Source organism: Meriones unguiculatus, chromosome 6 (assembly GCF_030254825.1).
Source record: "Meriones unguiculatus strain TT.TT164.6M chromosome 6, Bangor_MerUng_6.1, whole genome shotgun sequence".
Classification (NCBI taxonomy): Eukaryota; Metazoa; Chordata; class Mammalia; order Rodentia; family Muridae; genus Meriones; species Meriones unguiculatus.
This window is the reverse complement of record NC_083354.1, coordinates 68,013,618-68,030,772: the sequence shown is the minus strand read 5'-3', so window position 1 is coordinate 68,030,772 and position 17,155 is coordinate 68,013,618. Positions and strand designations below refer to the sequence as shown.

Sequence of the window (17,155 nt, the reverse complement as noted above, 5' to 3'; positions counted from 1 at the left end):
TGGAAGCTCCTTATATAAAGGACAGATACAAAGCATCTAGACCAGAGAAGTGAGAAGGTAATGGAATCATCGGCCTCCGTTGACCTCTGGGACTCTGAGGTGTGCAGGGTATCAGAGGTGCAGGGAAGTCCTGGAAAACAATCAGCCACATCAAAGCAAGAGGGCCAGAAGCTTGTGTGATGGCAGAGCCAGCAGGTAGGCCACAGTTGAGGGAGCAGAAGGTGGTTGAAGGTGTCTGGGGGTGATGAAGAATTCTCAAAAAGAGATATTCAAGGTGAAATGGGGTTCCCGAGTTGAAATATAGCTTCCCAGGCTCACCCTGGTGTCGCCATATGCTTCCGTGATGGGGCCAGCTTGGAAGCTGGAGGGTGGCTGGGGGTCCATTCCAAAAGCAGAGGCAACACAAACTATTTACTTAGGGCCCAAAAGGACAAAGCTGGAGAGAGGACTGTGTTCTGAGGGCATCTTGAGATGAGTAAATGCTATTTAACATCAGGTCTAAAAGAAGGGCAGAACAAAAGGCTGACCAAGCCCCTGAGCAGGGGAGATGGAGAAGGGTTCTCATTCCTGAGTCTGAGCTTTCTACTGGTTTGAGGATGGCTGTAAAAATCAACGCTCACTTACTCACTAAGTTTCCAGAAGCAAAGCCACTGAGGGTTGTGGCGATCAGTACCAGAGAAGGTAGCGCCATGACGGCGAATCAACAAGCCTGAGGAGCTGTGCTTTTCCTTACTCACTCATGCTGCACCATTGGGCAACGTGGTGGAGTTCATCCCCACATTGGCTTGAAGGGAAGCCAAGCTGTGTCTTTCCTCCTTGCATTCTTTCGTCTTGGTTACTGTGATGTATTCTTCCATTTGGTGTCCTCTTTGTCAGTAGTTCCCCTCTGAGGAATATTTCAGTTTGTGTCATTCTGTTAAATCTCCGCTCATGTCTGTTCAGGAAGTGGGCAAACCAAATGTTTGATTTTTCTCATCACACATGTGATCATGGTAACTTGGAATCCCACATTGTGGTAACAGTTGCCTCTAGAGTGAAGAGGCTCTCCCTGGGGTCCACCGAGTTTTCCCTTTCACATTCTGTGCTACACACTCTAAATACTGTGTCTCTCCCCGAGGGAGTGCCTCTGCCTTCCTGCCTGTGTGTAGGCTGTTCCCTGACTAGATTCGCCCTTCAACCTTCTCATCTTCCTATCTTCACAGCTTGCCTGCCTTCACGAATGCTTCTTTAATGTCCCCTAAACCAGACTGTCTTTCTGACTCAACCTCAAAGTTTAAGGAATCATATCTCTCAGTCAGAGTTCTATGTGCAGCTAAACTGGCAAATAAAAATAAACAATTGATATTTTCAGATCAATATAGACTGAACGCGTTCACCACTCATCAGCCTTTGTGGGATGAACAGTGTGTTCCCAGGTGCAGAGGCAAAGGATCTCTCTTTTTATTCCAGTGTAACCGGGCTCCAGTGTAACCAAAGGCTGACCGTGCCATTGGTGAAAGCAGCAAATACTAGAAGTAGGACTTTTTATTATCTGACCTAGACACTAGCTCACCTGCGGGGCAGTTCGGGACCCTGCTGACAAACACGTAGTTGTGGGTGAATTCTCATTCACACGTACGTGCATACACGCAAATGTGTCTACAGTGTGGTTAACTATGTAATGTACTCATTAAGTACAGGAAGCGGCCTAGAATTTTACATCATCACCCTCTGGCCCCACCCTTCCATCTTCCTGAGTGATAGGATTTTGTGGCCTGTGGCCCTATCCTTGGGTTGCCTTCTCTGTCAGGCAGAGGTGCTCAGTTCCTGTAGGTAGAGCCAACTTGCACACCTGTACATTTTCAGTTACTCAGAGATTACTCTTTGAAGCAGGGTCTTAGCATCTGTGTATTTGTGTGATGAATTGGTGAATTCTGAAACAGAGTCTTGCAAAGCACTGACACTATCATTTACTGCGTGTTGCCTGGTACATCCCAAAGAGCCAGCCAGAACAACTGCTGGGTCTTGTTGAGAGAGCTGCCATCTTTTGGGTATTGAGGCTAAGGTCAGATGATCCCGAGCATAGACTAAGAAGGAAAGGGCTAGCTAGACAGGAGTCATGAAGCAAACTGTGGGTCAGGGGCAGAGGGGCTGGTAAAGTGAGGCGCCTGAGCTGGAGGTAAAAGTAATAGACCTGGGTGGGGACACACTGACAAAGAGCTGGAAAGAGATAAACAAGGGACATTAGAAACCCGGGACAGGACCCGGTTCTGCATTCCTCTTACTGAGATTCACAGTGTGGAGTCCTGCCATGTTGGCTCAGGCTGAGGCCAAGGTGCAGCTGTGGCTGGGCACCTCAGCGGCTGGATAAGAACGCTGTGGTCTCTCCTGCCTCTAGCATGAGTGTCACCTTTAAAATGCTGCTGTCCATCATGGCTATTGCTCGGTCTCCTGTTCACACCACACCTTAGCATGCTTCTAGGACACAGCGGTAGGGCATGCTCACAGTCGTCATATTGTCTCCTGGTGGATTTGAAACTAGCTGCCTCCCACCGCTGAGGTAGGCTAGCAGGCACGTCATGTGCCTTATGGGGATGTGCCAAGTATATAAGGCAATGCATCAAATAGGGGCAAGTTCTCTCTTTGTAGGGGCAGTTTAAGTCCTTCCTGCAGGCTCCCTCCCCTCAGCCTTTTAGCCTCCTAAAGCCCTTTTTCATTTTATTCCTTTGCTGCTCTGTTTTTATTACATTTAAATTCCTGTTTATTTGGCGTGTGTTTGGGGAGGGTGGAGGTGTGTACCTGCTCATGGCGAATTCCACAATATACACTGGGATTCAGAGGAGAACTCTGTGAAGGTGGTTCCCTCCTTCTGCCTGTATTTTAGTTCTGGGAATTTTAGTTCTAGGGTCGCTAGGCTTATGGGCAAGAGCCTCTGCCTGCAGAGAGAGTAATCTCTTGGACTTTGAGTTTCTACTGACCTTATTTCCTAACAATGAGGTCTGAAGTGAAGCAGAGAAAAGAACAGGGGACACTTTGCGGGGGAAGCTACAGCTTGAGAGTCCAGAGGAAGGGAAGAGAAGGGAAGAGAAAGAAGGAGAATGAGGGGAGTATTTTGGGTTTATAATTTATAATTCTACCTTGGGGTTTCTGTTGTTGTTATTTAGCTTGGATTTTTTGAGGCAGGAGACTCCCATGTGCCCCAGGCTGTTGTCAAGCTGAGGTAGCTGAGGTCAACCTTCAGTGGCTGTGCCCATTTGTATAGTACTGGTCCACAGGGCTTCATGCACCCCAGACTCCCACCAACTTACTCCATCCCCAGTTCTTCTGTTGTTTGTTTCCTGTTACTCTTTAATATCGTCTAGCTCTGGGTCATCACCATGTCCTTGGTCACACGCACTCTGTTGCTCCTCCAGACAGAGGGCCAAAACGGTATATTTCACGCAGGATAAGCTTCCGGGTGGCAAGCCACCTCAGCCACGTAGAGAAAAACAAAAATGTATCTGCGGAGGTGAGGCAAAGCCCTTCAGCCAAATTCACTTGGAGAAACGGCATTTTTAAAAATCCAAGTAATTAAAACTAAAAGTGATTAAAAGTAAAGGCAAAGACACATTTGCTCTCCAGTGCAGCCAAGAGTGAGTAAACAGTGTGGGCCAGTGAACAGCTGGGAACTCTCGTCACCCAGGGAACCTGGGCACAGCTTAGCCTCCTGAGGTCCTGGTGTGATAGTCCTGTGCCCCCTTGAGGAAAAACGGCTGAGATGGAGGCAGTATCCATGGAACACACGGGTGAGAGAATTAGCTGTTTACTCCTAAAACCTGAAAAAAGTAAAGGTGTGAGGAAGAGGCAGCTCATAACCAGTAGGTGTGTTCTAGCCTGTTCAGTCTCTTGGAATTTCAGAACGTCAGTAGGTATAGTAATGTCGTACAGCGATAATAGTGATGTGCCTGGCAAAGTGTAGGTGCTCAGTAAGTAAGCATCAAACCGTTTCTCCCCATAAAACAGCTAGAGTTTACTGTAAAAGTCTTGGACCTGAAGTAGAACACTCCAAAGCCTGCTCCTTCCCATTGGAGATACAGCCTTATAGGCACTATCCCCAGGGCATGCAGTGTGTGGATTTTCATAAATGAGTAGGAGAGGACTGGATAGGATGCTCTCTAACTTGTCGCCAGGTCATTAAGTTAGGTTCTTCCATCATTTATGAAGTGATGTAATACACTCTACTGTGTAAGGAAGGGATAAGCAGTCTGTATTCTGAAGATCTGACACTTCTCACGTGCTGTCCTTTATTTAGCAGGTGTCTTCTGCGGAGGTACGCATTGGGCCCATGAGACTGACACAGGACCCTATCCAGGTACGCCTCCCTCCCTCGGAAGGAAAGGGCTTTGCTGTGGGGCACATGGATAAATGAGCAGTGTTTGAGTAGCCTTCTGGACTAACAAGAGAAAGCTTTTCTGCTCCTCCCGTACATACACACACACAACATATATATACACACTAGATATATACACATGCACTATATATACATGCTATATATACAACACTGTATATAGCACACTATACATACATATACACACACATAGTGTGTGTGTGCGTGCGCCTGTGCGCCTGCGCCTGTGCGCGTGCGCCTGTGCCTTTTTCAGTATCATGCTTCAGAATTAGACTGTTTTTTGAAGACTTAAATATCACCCTACTTTGAGTATAAAAATAATAAATGGAATTGTCCAATAGACTGTGGGGAAGAACAACCCAGTACCCGCTGCCCACAGAGAGGGAGGAAGTGATGTGTGTTGAAGGGTATGGCTTGGCCGAGAGTCACAGCTGGGTATGACTCTGGCTGGCCTCTTCAGCAGTATGAGTTTGTGTATATTGTTTTTCTTCCTCTGTCCCATTTCTCTGTTGGGGAAGATAATATTTCCATTCTCACAGAGGATTATCAGTGCAACAAAACTGCCTGTGGAAGATGCTTCATAATCACACCTGGTGCTGTCATTGGGGAATGGAAATTATGTGTTTACAGTATGCATGTAGGGAATTTTTTGGTTGATCAGTTTCTCTACTGATAAATAAAGATGGTTGTACCAGTCTCTTCTGTAGTTCACTAACAAAATGACAGAAGTGTAAGAGCCTGGGGAACATGGAGTTTGCTGTGCGGTTGTGTCTCCTAGAAATGTCAGAATGTTACTCCCACATAGTCTTGCCAATGAGAAAGAGGACAATAGTGGCCTGGGGCAAGCCACTGAGGCGCAACCCTGCACAAAGAACTAGAGGCAACTAAGGAATGCTGCGAGCAGGAGAGATAGTCCTCTGTGGGAGGAGCTGGTTATCCAATACCAAATGGTTAGCCCTGAAAACGTGCATACAAGTAACTGTAAGCAAGGAGACAGTGAAATCTACTCCATGGGTAGAAAGAAAGGTTTATTGGGAAATTTTAAACTGCTGTGGCTTTCTCAGGGGTAGAGGGAATAACGAAAGGCAGGGAAAGTGCTAGTTTGTGGCAGAAGCAGATCAGTAAGCAGGAAGTTAAGGGGGGGGCAGGATGGTGGTGGTGTGTTGTGAGCCAGGAGCCTGGGAATGAGGTGGGGACCTCAGCGTGTATGGCAGGTGTGTGAATAGAGAAGGCAGCTGCTATAGGCCGTGGAGGCTGAGAAGGGAAGTAATAGTTCTTCCCCGACAAACAAAAACCTGCTTCACAAGTTTCCGAGCAATGCTGATTTTACCCTTAAGTTTGTTCACTAGAAATCCTTCTGTTGACCCAACCATAGCCAAGCCTGAGCTGACGCCACAGTTTATGACACTGTCAGTCATTTGGCAGATTGGGGCCCGCTTTGGACCTAACAGTAATATGTAACAACAATTAATGAAATAAAGGCCATGAATTTGAAAGAGGGCAAGGATGGGCCTATGAAAGGAGGGAGAAATAGAAGGGGATAAATGATGTGATTATGTATATGATATATAATCAAAATCTGAAAATATAATTATATAATCAATATATAAAATATAAAAGTATAATAAAAATAAATATATAATAAAATAAATTAAATAAGGAAAAGAAATGTCTAAGTTTCTCTTCTTGATCAGGAGCCAGGGACCAAGGTCTATAGAAAATAGCTACTTATCCAACTTATATTGGTAATTGTTAAAAATAATTAATTAACTAAAATAAATTCCAGACAATGGTGGTGTATGCCTGTAATACCAACACTTAGGAGGCAGAGGCAGGCGGATCTCTGAATTCAAGACCAGCCTGGTCTATAGAGCAAGTCTATACAGCCAGGACTACACAGAAAAATCTGTCTTGAAAAACCAGAGGGTGGGGGGAGAGGGAGGGAGAAAGAGAGAATATGAAAGGCTCTTGTTTTGTGTCCCCTGTGACTTAAGCAAGTAGCCTACAAGGCTCTATAACAGAAGACCTGTGTGACAAGCCAGAAAGGCCATTTCGTAGTTGTCAGCCCCTTTCTCTTTCTGACTTTCTTCACCATGGGAGCTTGTAAGAAGGACACCATCAATTTGAATCATTTGTATACAGTAGCCCATTGGTCCTGAGTAAGAGTACCTCTTCTACATAACAGCTGAAGCTTGTCAGCTCCTGGGAGCTTGTTCTGCCCTTGGGTCAAGGCAAGATATAGGAACCCCACCCAGGGTGAAGACGGTAAGTGAAAGCTACAGACATGTGCCACTTGAGTCATGAGCAAAGGAAAAAAATAATACTTTATAGTTATTTGAAAGGAATTACAGATCTAGGGAAAAGAAAACAACCAAAGGAGGAGGCTTAGCTTGGGAAATTTTGATGAAAACAAATTTAGGAGCAAAGAAAAATAAATAGAAGCTGCAGCTATTTGCATAGAATATGAGCAAGTGGAAAATTCCAGTAATCATTCTAAGGGCACACACTTTGAACTCCAGTTTGGAATCAAAGCAATGGTGAATAAAAGGGCTGATATTTTGGGTGTCGTCCCAAAATCATTTCCACAGTACTTGCTGGGGGACAAACTCAAGCTTACGTCAGTCTCATTCTGCCCCGTGCTGCATGGGCCATGAAGGCTCATTAAGGGTGTGCTCTTCTTTTAACAATGTAATTGGCCAAACTGTAAACTATTTTACTTGCTTCTATCAAATGTTAACATGAAGCCCTATTTGTTTCAGAGAACTCTTTTCCCCTAAAGCAACACTGCAGACACTGTGAAAGCCTTTTTTCAGCCCCTTACTCCCATTCCTCTGAACACTGCACCTCATGTTCACATACCTTTCATGTGAATGAGTCCATTTGTAAGACTCACTCTTTCACTTGAAAAGTATATTGTGATCATCCTTCTGAGATTTGTTTTCATCTGTTGTCTTTTGATGTCGTTCCGGGGAATCTCAGGGAATCCCTTGCCTAGTCTGAAGTCCTAGGGGTGTTGTTTTGCCTTATTTTATGTGATGTGTGGTCTCACCCTTTCCCGTGAGCTGTATGGTCCATTTTGAATTAGTTTTGTGGTGTGTTTTAGAAACCTGGCTCCATTCTTTCAGATGAGCTGTCACAGTAACACCAGTTCAAAATTCTCTTGCTGCTATAGTGTCTTGGCACCTTTAACAAAAATTGGCCAAACAGGGAGCTGAGAGATGTCTCATCAGTCCCTTGAAGTGGACCTGAGATCAGTTCCTGGCACCCATGTGGGGCAGCTCTCCAGTACTTGCAGCACCAGCTGCAGGGCCTTCCGTGCCTCTAGCCTCTGCATGTTCTATATTCAACGTGCCTACACCCACATGCAGACACACACTTAAAATATTTCTAAAAATGAGCCAACTGTAAATTTAGTTATGTCTGTCATTTTGCAAGGAGTTTTGAAATTGTGAAGCTAGTCATAGATCACCAACATGAATCTTAGTTTTTAAGATCGTCTTGGGCACCTGCATGCCTATGACCTTGCTGAACTCATTTATGAGTTCATATAATCCCTTATGAAAGTATTCATTGACTTTTCAGGAGAGCGTATGGGTGCTGTGGTGTACATGTGCAGGTCAGAGGACAACTTGATCTTTTCTAATTTATTTATTATTATTATTTATTACAATTTATTCACTTTGCATCCCAGCTGTGTCTCCCTCCCTCTTCTTCTCCTTTTCACACCCTCCGTCCCTCTTCCCCCCCTCCATGCCCCTCTCCTAGTCCACTGATAGGGGAGCTCCTCCTCCCCCACTATCTGACCCTAACCTATCAGGACTATCTGGATCCTCTTCCTCTGTAGCCTAGTGAGGCCATCTCACTAGGGGTAGGTGATCAAAGAGCAAGTAACGAAGTTCATGCCAGTGACTGCCCCTGCTCATTTTACTAGGGAACCCTCATGGAGTCTGAGGTGCTCCTATAATATAGGATAAACATATTAAAATCTATAGTCCTAAAGAAGGAGGACCCTAGGGAAGATGCGTAATCCTCATTTAGAAGGGCAAACAGGATAGACGTTGGAAGTAGAAGACAAGGAACAGGAGGGAGCCTTCCACAGGGGGCCTCTGCAAGACTCTATCCAGCAGGGTGTTGAAGGAGATTCTGAGACTCAGAGCCAAACTTTGGGCCAAGGACAACTTTCAAGAGTCAGTTGTTTCCCACCATATGGGTTCTAGGAATCAAACTTCGGTTGCAATCACCCTTATCTGCTGAGCCATCTTGCAAGCCCCCATACAATTATCCTTCCTTTCCAAGTCTGAAATTCAAAAAATGTGCTCAACTCTGCCCAAAGTTTGGTTATGAGTCTCAGGATCTCCTTCAATACCCTTTGATCACCTCTCCCTGGGGGGCGCGACCTTGCCAGGCCACAGGGGAAGACAATGCAGACATTTGCTCAACCATGTTTGTAGCAGCCTTATTTGTAATAGCCAGAAGCTGGAAACAGCCCAGATGCCCCTCAGCTGAAGAATGGATATAGAAATTGTGGTACATCTACACAATGGAATATTACTCAGTGATAAAAAGCAAGGAAATCATGAAATTTGCAGGTAAATGGTGGGATCTGGGAAAGATCATCCTGAGTGAGGTATCCCAGAAGCAGAAAGACACAGGGTATATACTCACTCATAAGTGGATACTCATAAACATACTAAAATATGTACACCTAAGGAAGCTAATCAGGCTAAGATGCTCAATCCCCATTCAGAAAGACAAAGAGGATGAACATCAGAGGAGGAAGAAAACAGGAACAGCACAGGAGCCTACCACAGTGGGCCTCTGAAAGGCTCTACCCTGCAGGCTATCAAGGCAGGTGTTGAGACTCATAGCCAAACTTTGGGCAGAGTGCAGGGAATCTTATGAAAGAAGTGGGAGATAGTAAGACCTGGAGAGGACAGGAGCTCCACAAACACAGCGAAAGATCCTAAAAGTCTGGGCACAGGGGTCTTTTCTGAAACTGATACTCCAGCCAAGGACCATTCATGGAGATGGCCTGGAACTCCTGCACAGAGGTAGCCTATGGCAGTTCAGTATCCAAGTGGCCTCCATAGTAATGGGGGCAGAGACTGTCTCTGACATGAACTGATTGGCCTGCTCTTTGATCAACTCCCCCCAAGGAGGGGAGCAGCCTTACCAGGCCACAGAAGAAGACAATGCAGCCACTTCTGATGAGACCTGATAGACTAGGGTCAGAGGGAAGGGGAAAAGGACCTCCCTTTTCAGTGGACTAGGAGAAGGATATGGGTGGGGAAGAGGGAGGGTGGGATTGGGAGGGGAGGAGGGAGGGAGGTACAGGGGGGGATACAAAGTGAATAAACTGTAATTAATAAAAATTAAAAAGTGAAAAAAATAACAAATTAAAAAAATTACCTACAACAGATGCTTAACTCTTAACATTCATAATTTCATTAGCTCCAACAAGTAAAACAGGTTATAAAATGGTTGACTCATTAATTTGTATGTTCTTAAGAAGAATATCATTCTCTTTCTTAAGATGAGGTTGTCAATAAAATATCATATAATGCCCATCTAAACCCAGTAATAATAATGAATTAATTTTAAAATTGCCTAAAAAATTGAAGGAAAAATGTATTTAGTGTTTCTCTCCACACTCCAACAAAAAACAAAACAAACCTGGAGCCAGAGCCCAACAGCAGAAACCTGGCTGTGCCTGCATGCATGGAGACTGTTGAGCCTGGGTTTGAGTACAAGCACTGAGAAAAAACAACTGGCTTTCTAAAAGCCCCTCCGCCCTTTTCACCAAGGTTGTGTCATTTTATGCTCTTGCAGGGGACGAGAGGCTTCTGTTGCTCCCAGCACAGTGCTGGATTTTGTCTTTGCATCAGCTTCCCTCCCTAGTGGAGAAGGTACTTAGAGTGTAGTTGAGATGGGTTTTCCCATGACCAATGAAAACCCTTTTCGTTTGTTTTCTGGCTATTCCAGTATTTTCTTTTCTATTTGGTTAAATCTTCTGTCCAATTTTTAAATGGAGCTAAATTTTCAAAGATGTTGAGTAGAAGAAATCTGTGTGTTAAAGATAGCCGTGTGTGTGTGTGTGTGTGTGTGTGTGTGTGTGTTATAAGCATGTGTGCACACTGTGTGGGACACATACTTGTGTTTGTGCATGTGGTGGCTACCAGTGGGTTTCAGGTGTCATCGCCTGGCATTCTCTACCTTCTGTGATAGGACAGAGCTCACCAGTTTGGCTAGACTGCATGGGGGTGGCAGGCTCCCTGCCGCCTAGCCCTGGGCTGTGGACCTGCACTGCTGAGACCAGCTTTTATGTGGGTGCTGGGCTGCAAAATCAAGTCCTTATGTTTTTACAACAGGCGCTTTGCCCATAAGCCACCTCCTCAGACTGAAAGAATGTCTTTATCTATACATGTTACAAGTTCTTCAACAGATTTTTGAAACCTTTTCTCCTAGTCTGTGGCTCTTTCTGTCATTGTCATAAGTCTGGCCTTTGATGAGCCAATGTTTTTATTCTGACAAGATTTTATATTACACAATGCATGCATGCATATGCTACACACGCTAAATAGTCAAATTTTATCACATCTCAAGCTGCATTGTATTTCTGTCCTTCCCAGTGTGATCTATCCTCTGCAACATTGAGCTACCATTTCAGAGCCATTTCTCCAGAACTGAAAACAGTTGTCTATAGCTTTGATTTGAATGTATTTGATATATTTAAAAAAACCAAAAATATTCTTGATTAGTACTCAGTCTTTCAAACATAAGAAAACACATAGTGTGAACCCTCTTCCCAGAGACAGGGCTGGAATGTTCGCCCTCTGGCTGCATTCCCAGAGTGTTCAGAGAAAAGCAAGCATGAGTGTGTGTGTGTGTGTGTGTGTGTGTGTGTGTGTGTGTGACTCACTCAACAAAGTGCTTGCTGCTCCCCAGGACCCCCATGCAAAGCTGGCATGGTGGTGCACACCTGCAATCCCAGCATGAGGGAGGTGGGAAGAAGAATTCCTGTGCCTAGTGGAATTCCGGTCTAACTGAACTCGAGAGCTCTGGGTTCTGCCAAATACCTTTTCTCAAAAAATAAGCTGGAGGGGGCTGGTCAGATGGTCAGTGGGCAGCAGTGCCTGCCACAAAGCCCGACAAACCCGAGCTTAATTCTCAGGACACATACAGAGAAGAAAGAGCTAGCTCCCAATGTTGTCCTTTCACCTTCACAAGAGTCATGGCACACACACACACACACACAGGAGTGTCTTACTGAGTGAATGAGGGACAGGATAGTTAAAAAAAAACCTCAAAAACATGTAAGACACTAAGAACATGAATCCCTACTGTGTATAAGATGCTGCACCAAGTAGGGAGATGTAAGATGCCCTCTGGCCGCAGCTGCAGCTGCAGGGGTGTCTCTGGCCAATCGTGGACTGTGTTTTTGCTACTGATTGTGTAACTGTCTCAGAAATAAGAAGCTATGTTCTAGGGCTTTTATTTTTGTTTTGGGTTTGTTTTGTTTTGTTTGTTTGTTTGTTTGCTCCACCTCTTGTAGTAAAGTATCTATTCTGTCACTTCACTGAAAGGCCAAAAATATTAATCAGCTACATCCGTCAAGCTTGGGAGGAAATGGCGAGATGAGGGTATTTCTGTATGTGCTTGCTTTGGGAGTGCATTTCCAAGTTCGCCTGGGAAGCTGGGATGTGGAGCGTGGGGCTGAGACACTCCACCCAGTATTGCCAGGAGTACAGGGAGGGCGGAATGTGCTAGAAGAGCAGTGTGAGCTGCGCAACGCATCTCTCCCTGGTGAGTGCATGTGAGTCACCAAGAAAGACATAGTTTTCAATCTTGGCCAGCAGAGAAAGCATAAGGGGAACATTATAAAGCAGTAAATTCCTATCAGTGTGACAGGAAGCTAGGCAGTCTCTTCCTCATCGATGCCTGCAGCGTGCTTATTTCCCCAGCGTGTAGAATCTATGTGCCCCTGCTTAGAGCCCATCCTTACTCCCTCATGCTGTGTCTTCTATGGATTTGGAACTAGATCCCCACAGCTGTGGCCTAAGCTTTTCCTCGCAGAGCAGATTCCTTCAAAAAGCATTCTTCTGTGTTTATATGGGTATAAACTGTTCTAGAGCCATAAAATACTGGGTTTTGTTTGGTTTGAGTCAGTGTCACTGTAGCCTATGCGGGCCTGAAATCTGCTGTGTAGCCTGGATGAGTTACCATGCCTGGCTCACCCTGGGCTCTTCGTCAGGGACCACATGATGATGCCAGTAGCCGACTGCCACACAGCGGTGAGACACGGTGATGTCTCCCTTCTTTCTGTCCCTTCTGCCACCAAATTGCCCCTTCTACCTACTCCAGCCAGTGTGGGGTCATCTTGGCCTCAGTTTACACCATTATTTGTTTAACTGTGGATATATCTGAGATGAAGTCTGTAAAATGAGAACAGTGGCCACATTCAAAGACTGCAGAAAGGCTATTAGATAAGAGAATATTTCAAGTATTTTGGGTGTAATGGCTGGCCAAAGGCTTCCCTCAAACTCCCCCTACTTTCCTAGGAAAATTTATAGTAAGTCCCAGGTCAGTATTCCCTTTGCCCCTTGGTTGGCTCCTCCTCAAATCAAATGGGCTAATTGTTTAATGTCCTGTGACTGTGTCTTACATGACCTATGTGTGTTGGTATGCCTCAGATGATCCTTGCTACCTACAGGTGTCTTATAACCCAACAAACTATACTAAATGTTGGTTGTCTCACTAAAGATGTTGAGCATCTATTTGAAGACACATAGGCAAACCTTTGTTAAGAAAGAACAGAGATTGGGGCTGAGGAGACAGTTCAGTGGTTAAAGCACTTGCCATGCAGGCATGAAGAAAAGCGAGTGAGCTTGCCCATACTGCCAGTCAGAGACAGAAACCAAGGAGCCCCACAGCAAGTTAGCCACACTGGTGAACTCTGGGATTGATTGAGAGACCCTGTCTTGATGAGCAAGGTGGAAAAATGGTCAAAGATGGTTCTTAACATCACCCGTGGTCATGAAAGTTCACCTCACACATACACACACACACACACACACACACACACACACACACGTGCACATATATACACATATGCACACATATACACATGAACACACAATACAGACACATGCACACACATGTACATACACATGTACACGTAATGCACACCCATATACACATACTCACATGTACACACATGCATGCACACATGTACATATATGGAAACACACATACACACATGTACATGTACACACATGCAGATGTACCTATACACACACACACAATGGAAAAAGGAAAGAACACAAATCATGACTAACACTCACACCAGCTCCTTCTGGTCAGAGACAGGGAGTTCTGTTTACATCTTTTCCTCAGAGAAATCAGTTTCATTATCAGAAAGAAACTGTTGGTAGCCTTATAAGAACACTTTTGAGTTTTTTCTCATGGTTGTGACCAGGACTTCCAGCAAGAGCAAAGTGGCAAGGAAGGTTGCTGAAGGGGCATGGGGAGGCGTGGGCTCCTGCTGCACTGTTTGGGGCAGACCCTCATCCTGCCCTCTGGACTGTAGTTGCCTGTGTTATTCCCAGAATCCTTTGCTACCCTGGGGACTCCTGCCGTGTGCGGCCCCTGCTGCTGATACTGCCACGCACAGCCTTTGCCTCTCCCAGCCGCTTCCAGCCAAGTTGCGGCTCAGCCCTCAGTTCATTGTTCTAGCTAGGGTGAACAGTAAATGAAGCTTTATGGTTGTAAGAAGATCTTGGCAAAGTTCCGTGGGCGCTAGAGGGGTTGTTTGCCTTTGCAGTTACGGTGAAAAGCAGCGCAGGGAGACCACTATGTCAACAGTAGTTAAAGACCTTTAGCCGTGGCCCCTACTTCAGAACACAGTTACCTGGGGTCTTAAACTATGAACAGTTTACTAAAATATTTATAACTATACATAGCTTTTTAGCCCACAGCTCATGCATAGCGTGATCAGTGGCCATCCATATCAGTGTTTCACAGCCTCTGTCATTGGTCCCGTCCATCAGCCAGAAACACAGACAACAAAGTGTGCTGTTGCGTTGCCTCCTGTGTTTCTATGATAAGCCCACACAACCTAACACAAAAAATAGATCATTGATGGAGCAGTGAACCAACAAGCACACAGCAAAAAATGAAAAGTGTTGATGCTGTGACATGTCATTCAAATGTAAACAGCATTAGAGGAGGAATTGCTGCCTGGGGAGGATGGCATTGCTGCTGTCTTTGACACATAAGATGTGTCTTTGGACACATAGTCCAATATATTGATGTGATGAGGGTGATGAAGGTGCCACAAAGAAAGTGAGGCAGCCAACAGTGTCACACTCATTAAAGTTTCCCAAGGGTGGTGGTGACACTGACAATACAGATGATGATTTGCCAAGACTTAGACAGATGCCACCTCCCTGTCAGACATCTGTGGCTAGAAGGTGGCCAGCACTGTTCAGCTGTTCTTGAGATGTTTTGACAGGAAGCCTCTGCCTTCTCTGATCTCAACTATAGTATGCTGAACAAATGTTTTGTTTTGTTTTTTCTCATCTGTTTATCCATACATCACCAACAAGCCAAACCGCACAGAGTCTTGGCAGAAACCTTCAAAGGTTACAGCGCTTATGCAGGCTGTTCTGTGGTTGCTCTGATGGAGAGGCTGCCCGTAGTTCTGTTCTTACTTGGATAGAACCCAACTTAGTAGAGGTCAGTCCAAATCAAAGATGTTCATTTATAGCTCCAGACTATAAGTTCAAGGAAAGCCTGGGTAACCAGTGAGACCCTGGGGCTAGAGCTCAGTGGATATGCTTGCCTAGCATTTGTGCGCTCCTGAGTTCAGTTCCTAGTACTGCAAATGTGTACACACACACACACACACACACACACACACACACGCACACACGCACACACACACATGCACAAGACAGAGAGAGAGAGAGAGAGAGAGAGAGAGAGAGAGAGAGAGAGGTTCAATTGTTTGTAGACCCCAAGGAAGATTTGCAGAGCCATGGCTCAGAAGAGGTTGAGAGCGGGCCACCTCTGAGACTGGGAAAGTCAAGTCCCTCCTTCAGTGTCTCCACTCTTAGCGGTCACAGTTAGCGGTCATCAATCACCCTTTGTGTTTCACTTCTTGGCATCCACATTTCTGGAAACAAACTACCCTAAAACCCAGCTGTGATCTGGGAGATGGAGACAAAAAGGCCAATCCTGGTGTCTTAGATCTACCATTTTCTTGGAGAAGGCATGATTTTCTAGAGCTAGGCCAACACACTACAAGGTAGTTGCTATGTTTTATTTTTCTCTAAAATCTATGGATTTTCAATTTGCTTTGGAGTTGATTTTTCTAAATCAATGTTTTATAACTGGAAAGAAGTTTAAATATTACTCAAAGAAATTTTCTAGTAAGTTCCATTCTAGTAATACTCCATTTCAAATGCAAAATATATTACTATTATTCAGGTACACTAATGCATCATTGAAAATATGCCATTAAATTTTCTAGAAGAAAGGAGAATATCAAACCAACAGGACCATTCAAATACACTCCAGGATCAATCAGGAGCCCCAGGGATCAGTAAGGGACAGTTTCAGAAGCCTTCCTGTCATTTTATGAGAAAACAAGGGTAGGCAGGGTATGCAAGTTTAAGACTGGCAAGTCCGGACAACAGTGTTGGCAGTTTGGGGGTGTGGACATAGGGATTGTTTCTAGTTTGCTCCTTAAGGCAGGAGGACAGTGGCCCAGAAACTTAGAGAGTTTTTATTTGTTTACTTTACATCCCATTGGCAGTCCCCTTTCTATACTCTGCCTCATCCCACAGCCCCACAGCCCCACAGCCCCACAGCCCCACAGCCCCACACCTTCTCCTTACAGAAGGGGAGAGCCCCTTCCTAGCCTGCCCCAGCACTTCAAGTCACATTCTGACTAAGCACATCCTCTTCCACTGAGGCCACACAAGGCAGCCCAGCTAGAGAAAAGGGACCCAAACACAGGCAGAGACAGCCCCCCTCCACTTACTAGGGGACCCACATAAAGACCAAGCAGCCCATCAGCTACATATGTGCAGGGAGCCTAGTCCAGTCCATGTGTGCTACTTGGTTTATGGTTCTGCCCCTGACAGTCCTCATGGGTCTATGTTGGTTGACACTGTTGATCTTGTGGAGTTCTTGTCCCTGCTGCGTCTCTCTGTTCCCCCCCCCCAACTCTTCCACAGAACTCCTCAAGCTCCACCTAATGTTTGGCTAAGAGTCTCAGCATCTGTTTTGATCCACAGCTGGGGGGAGCCTCTCAGAGGACAGTTATGCTAGGCTCCTATCTGCAAGCAAAGCAGAGTATCATTAATAGTGGCAGAAGTTGGCTCTCTCCCATGGAGTGGGTCTCAAGTTGGACCAGCCATTGGTTGGACATTACCTCAATCTCTGCTCTGTCTTTATCCTTGCACATCTTGTGGGCCGGATACATTTTGGGTTGAATGGTCTGTGGGTGGGTTGGTGTCCTCCTCCCTCCAATGGAAGTCATGCCTGGCTATAGGAAGTAGCCATTTCAGTCTCCATACCCCCTGATGCTAGAAGTCTCAACTAGAGTCACCCCCATATCCTCCCAGGAGCCTATCCTATTGCAGGTCTCCCCTTCCCTCTTTCAGCCCTTTTGCCTCCCACCCCTGCTTTTTCTGTGTCTGATCCCCACCCTCATTCTCCTTTTCAACACTTCTCCTACCCCATTCCCTCTCTTCATCCACTTCTGCTGTCTACTTTATTTCACCT

The 17,155-nt window shown here is 45.4% G+C and overlaps 1 protein-coding gene across 8 annotated transcripts in view; it reads left to right on the top strand.

The window, feature by feature from the left end:
- Nucleotides 1–17,155, top strand: part of Pde8b (phosphodiesterase 8B) — a 213,142-nt gene that overhangs the window by 120,150 nt on the left and 75,837 nt on the right. For 4 of the 8 annotated variants that reach the window (XM_060385589.1, XM_060385583.1, XM_060385585.1 and 1 more), the window contains exon 2: nucleotides 4,274–4,330. In XM_060385589.1, coding sequence (XP_060241572.1) covers nucleotides 4,274–4,330 — 57 coding nt within the window. Of the gene's footprint in view, nucleotides 1–4,270; nucleotides 4,331–17,155 lie in introns of all 8 variants that reach the window. The other 4 variants (XM_060385588.1, XM_060385582.1, XM_060385584.1 and 1 more) reach the window with 1 other exon arrangement.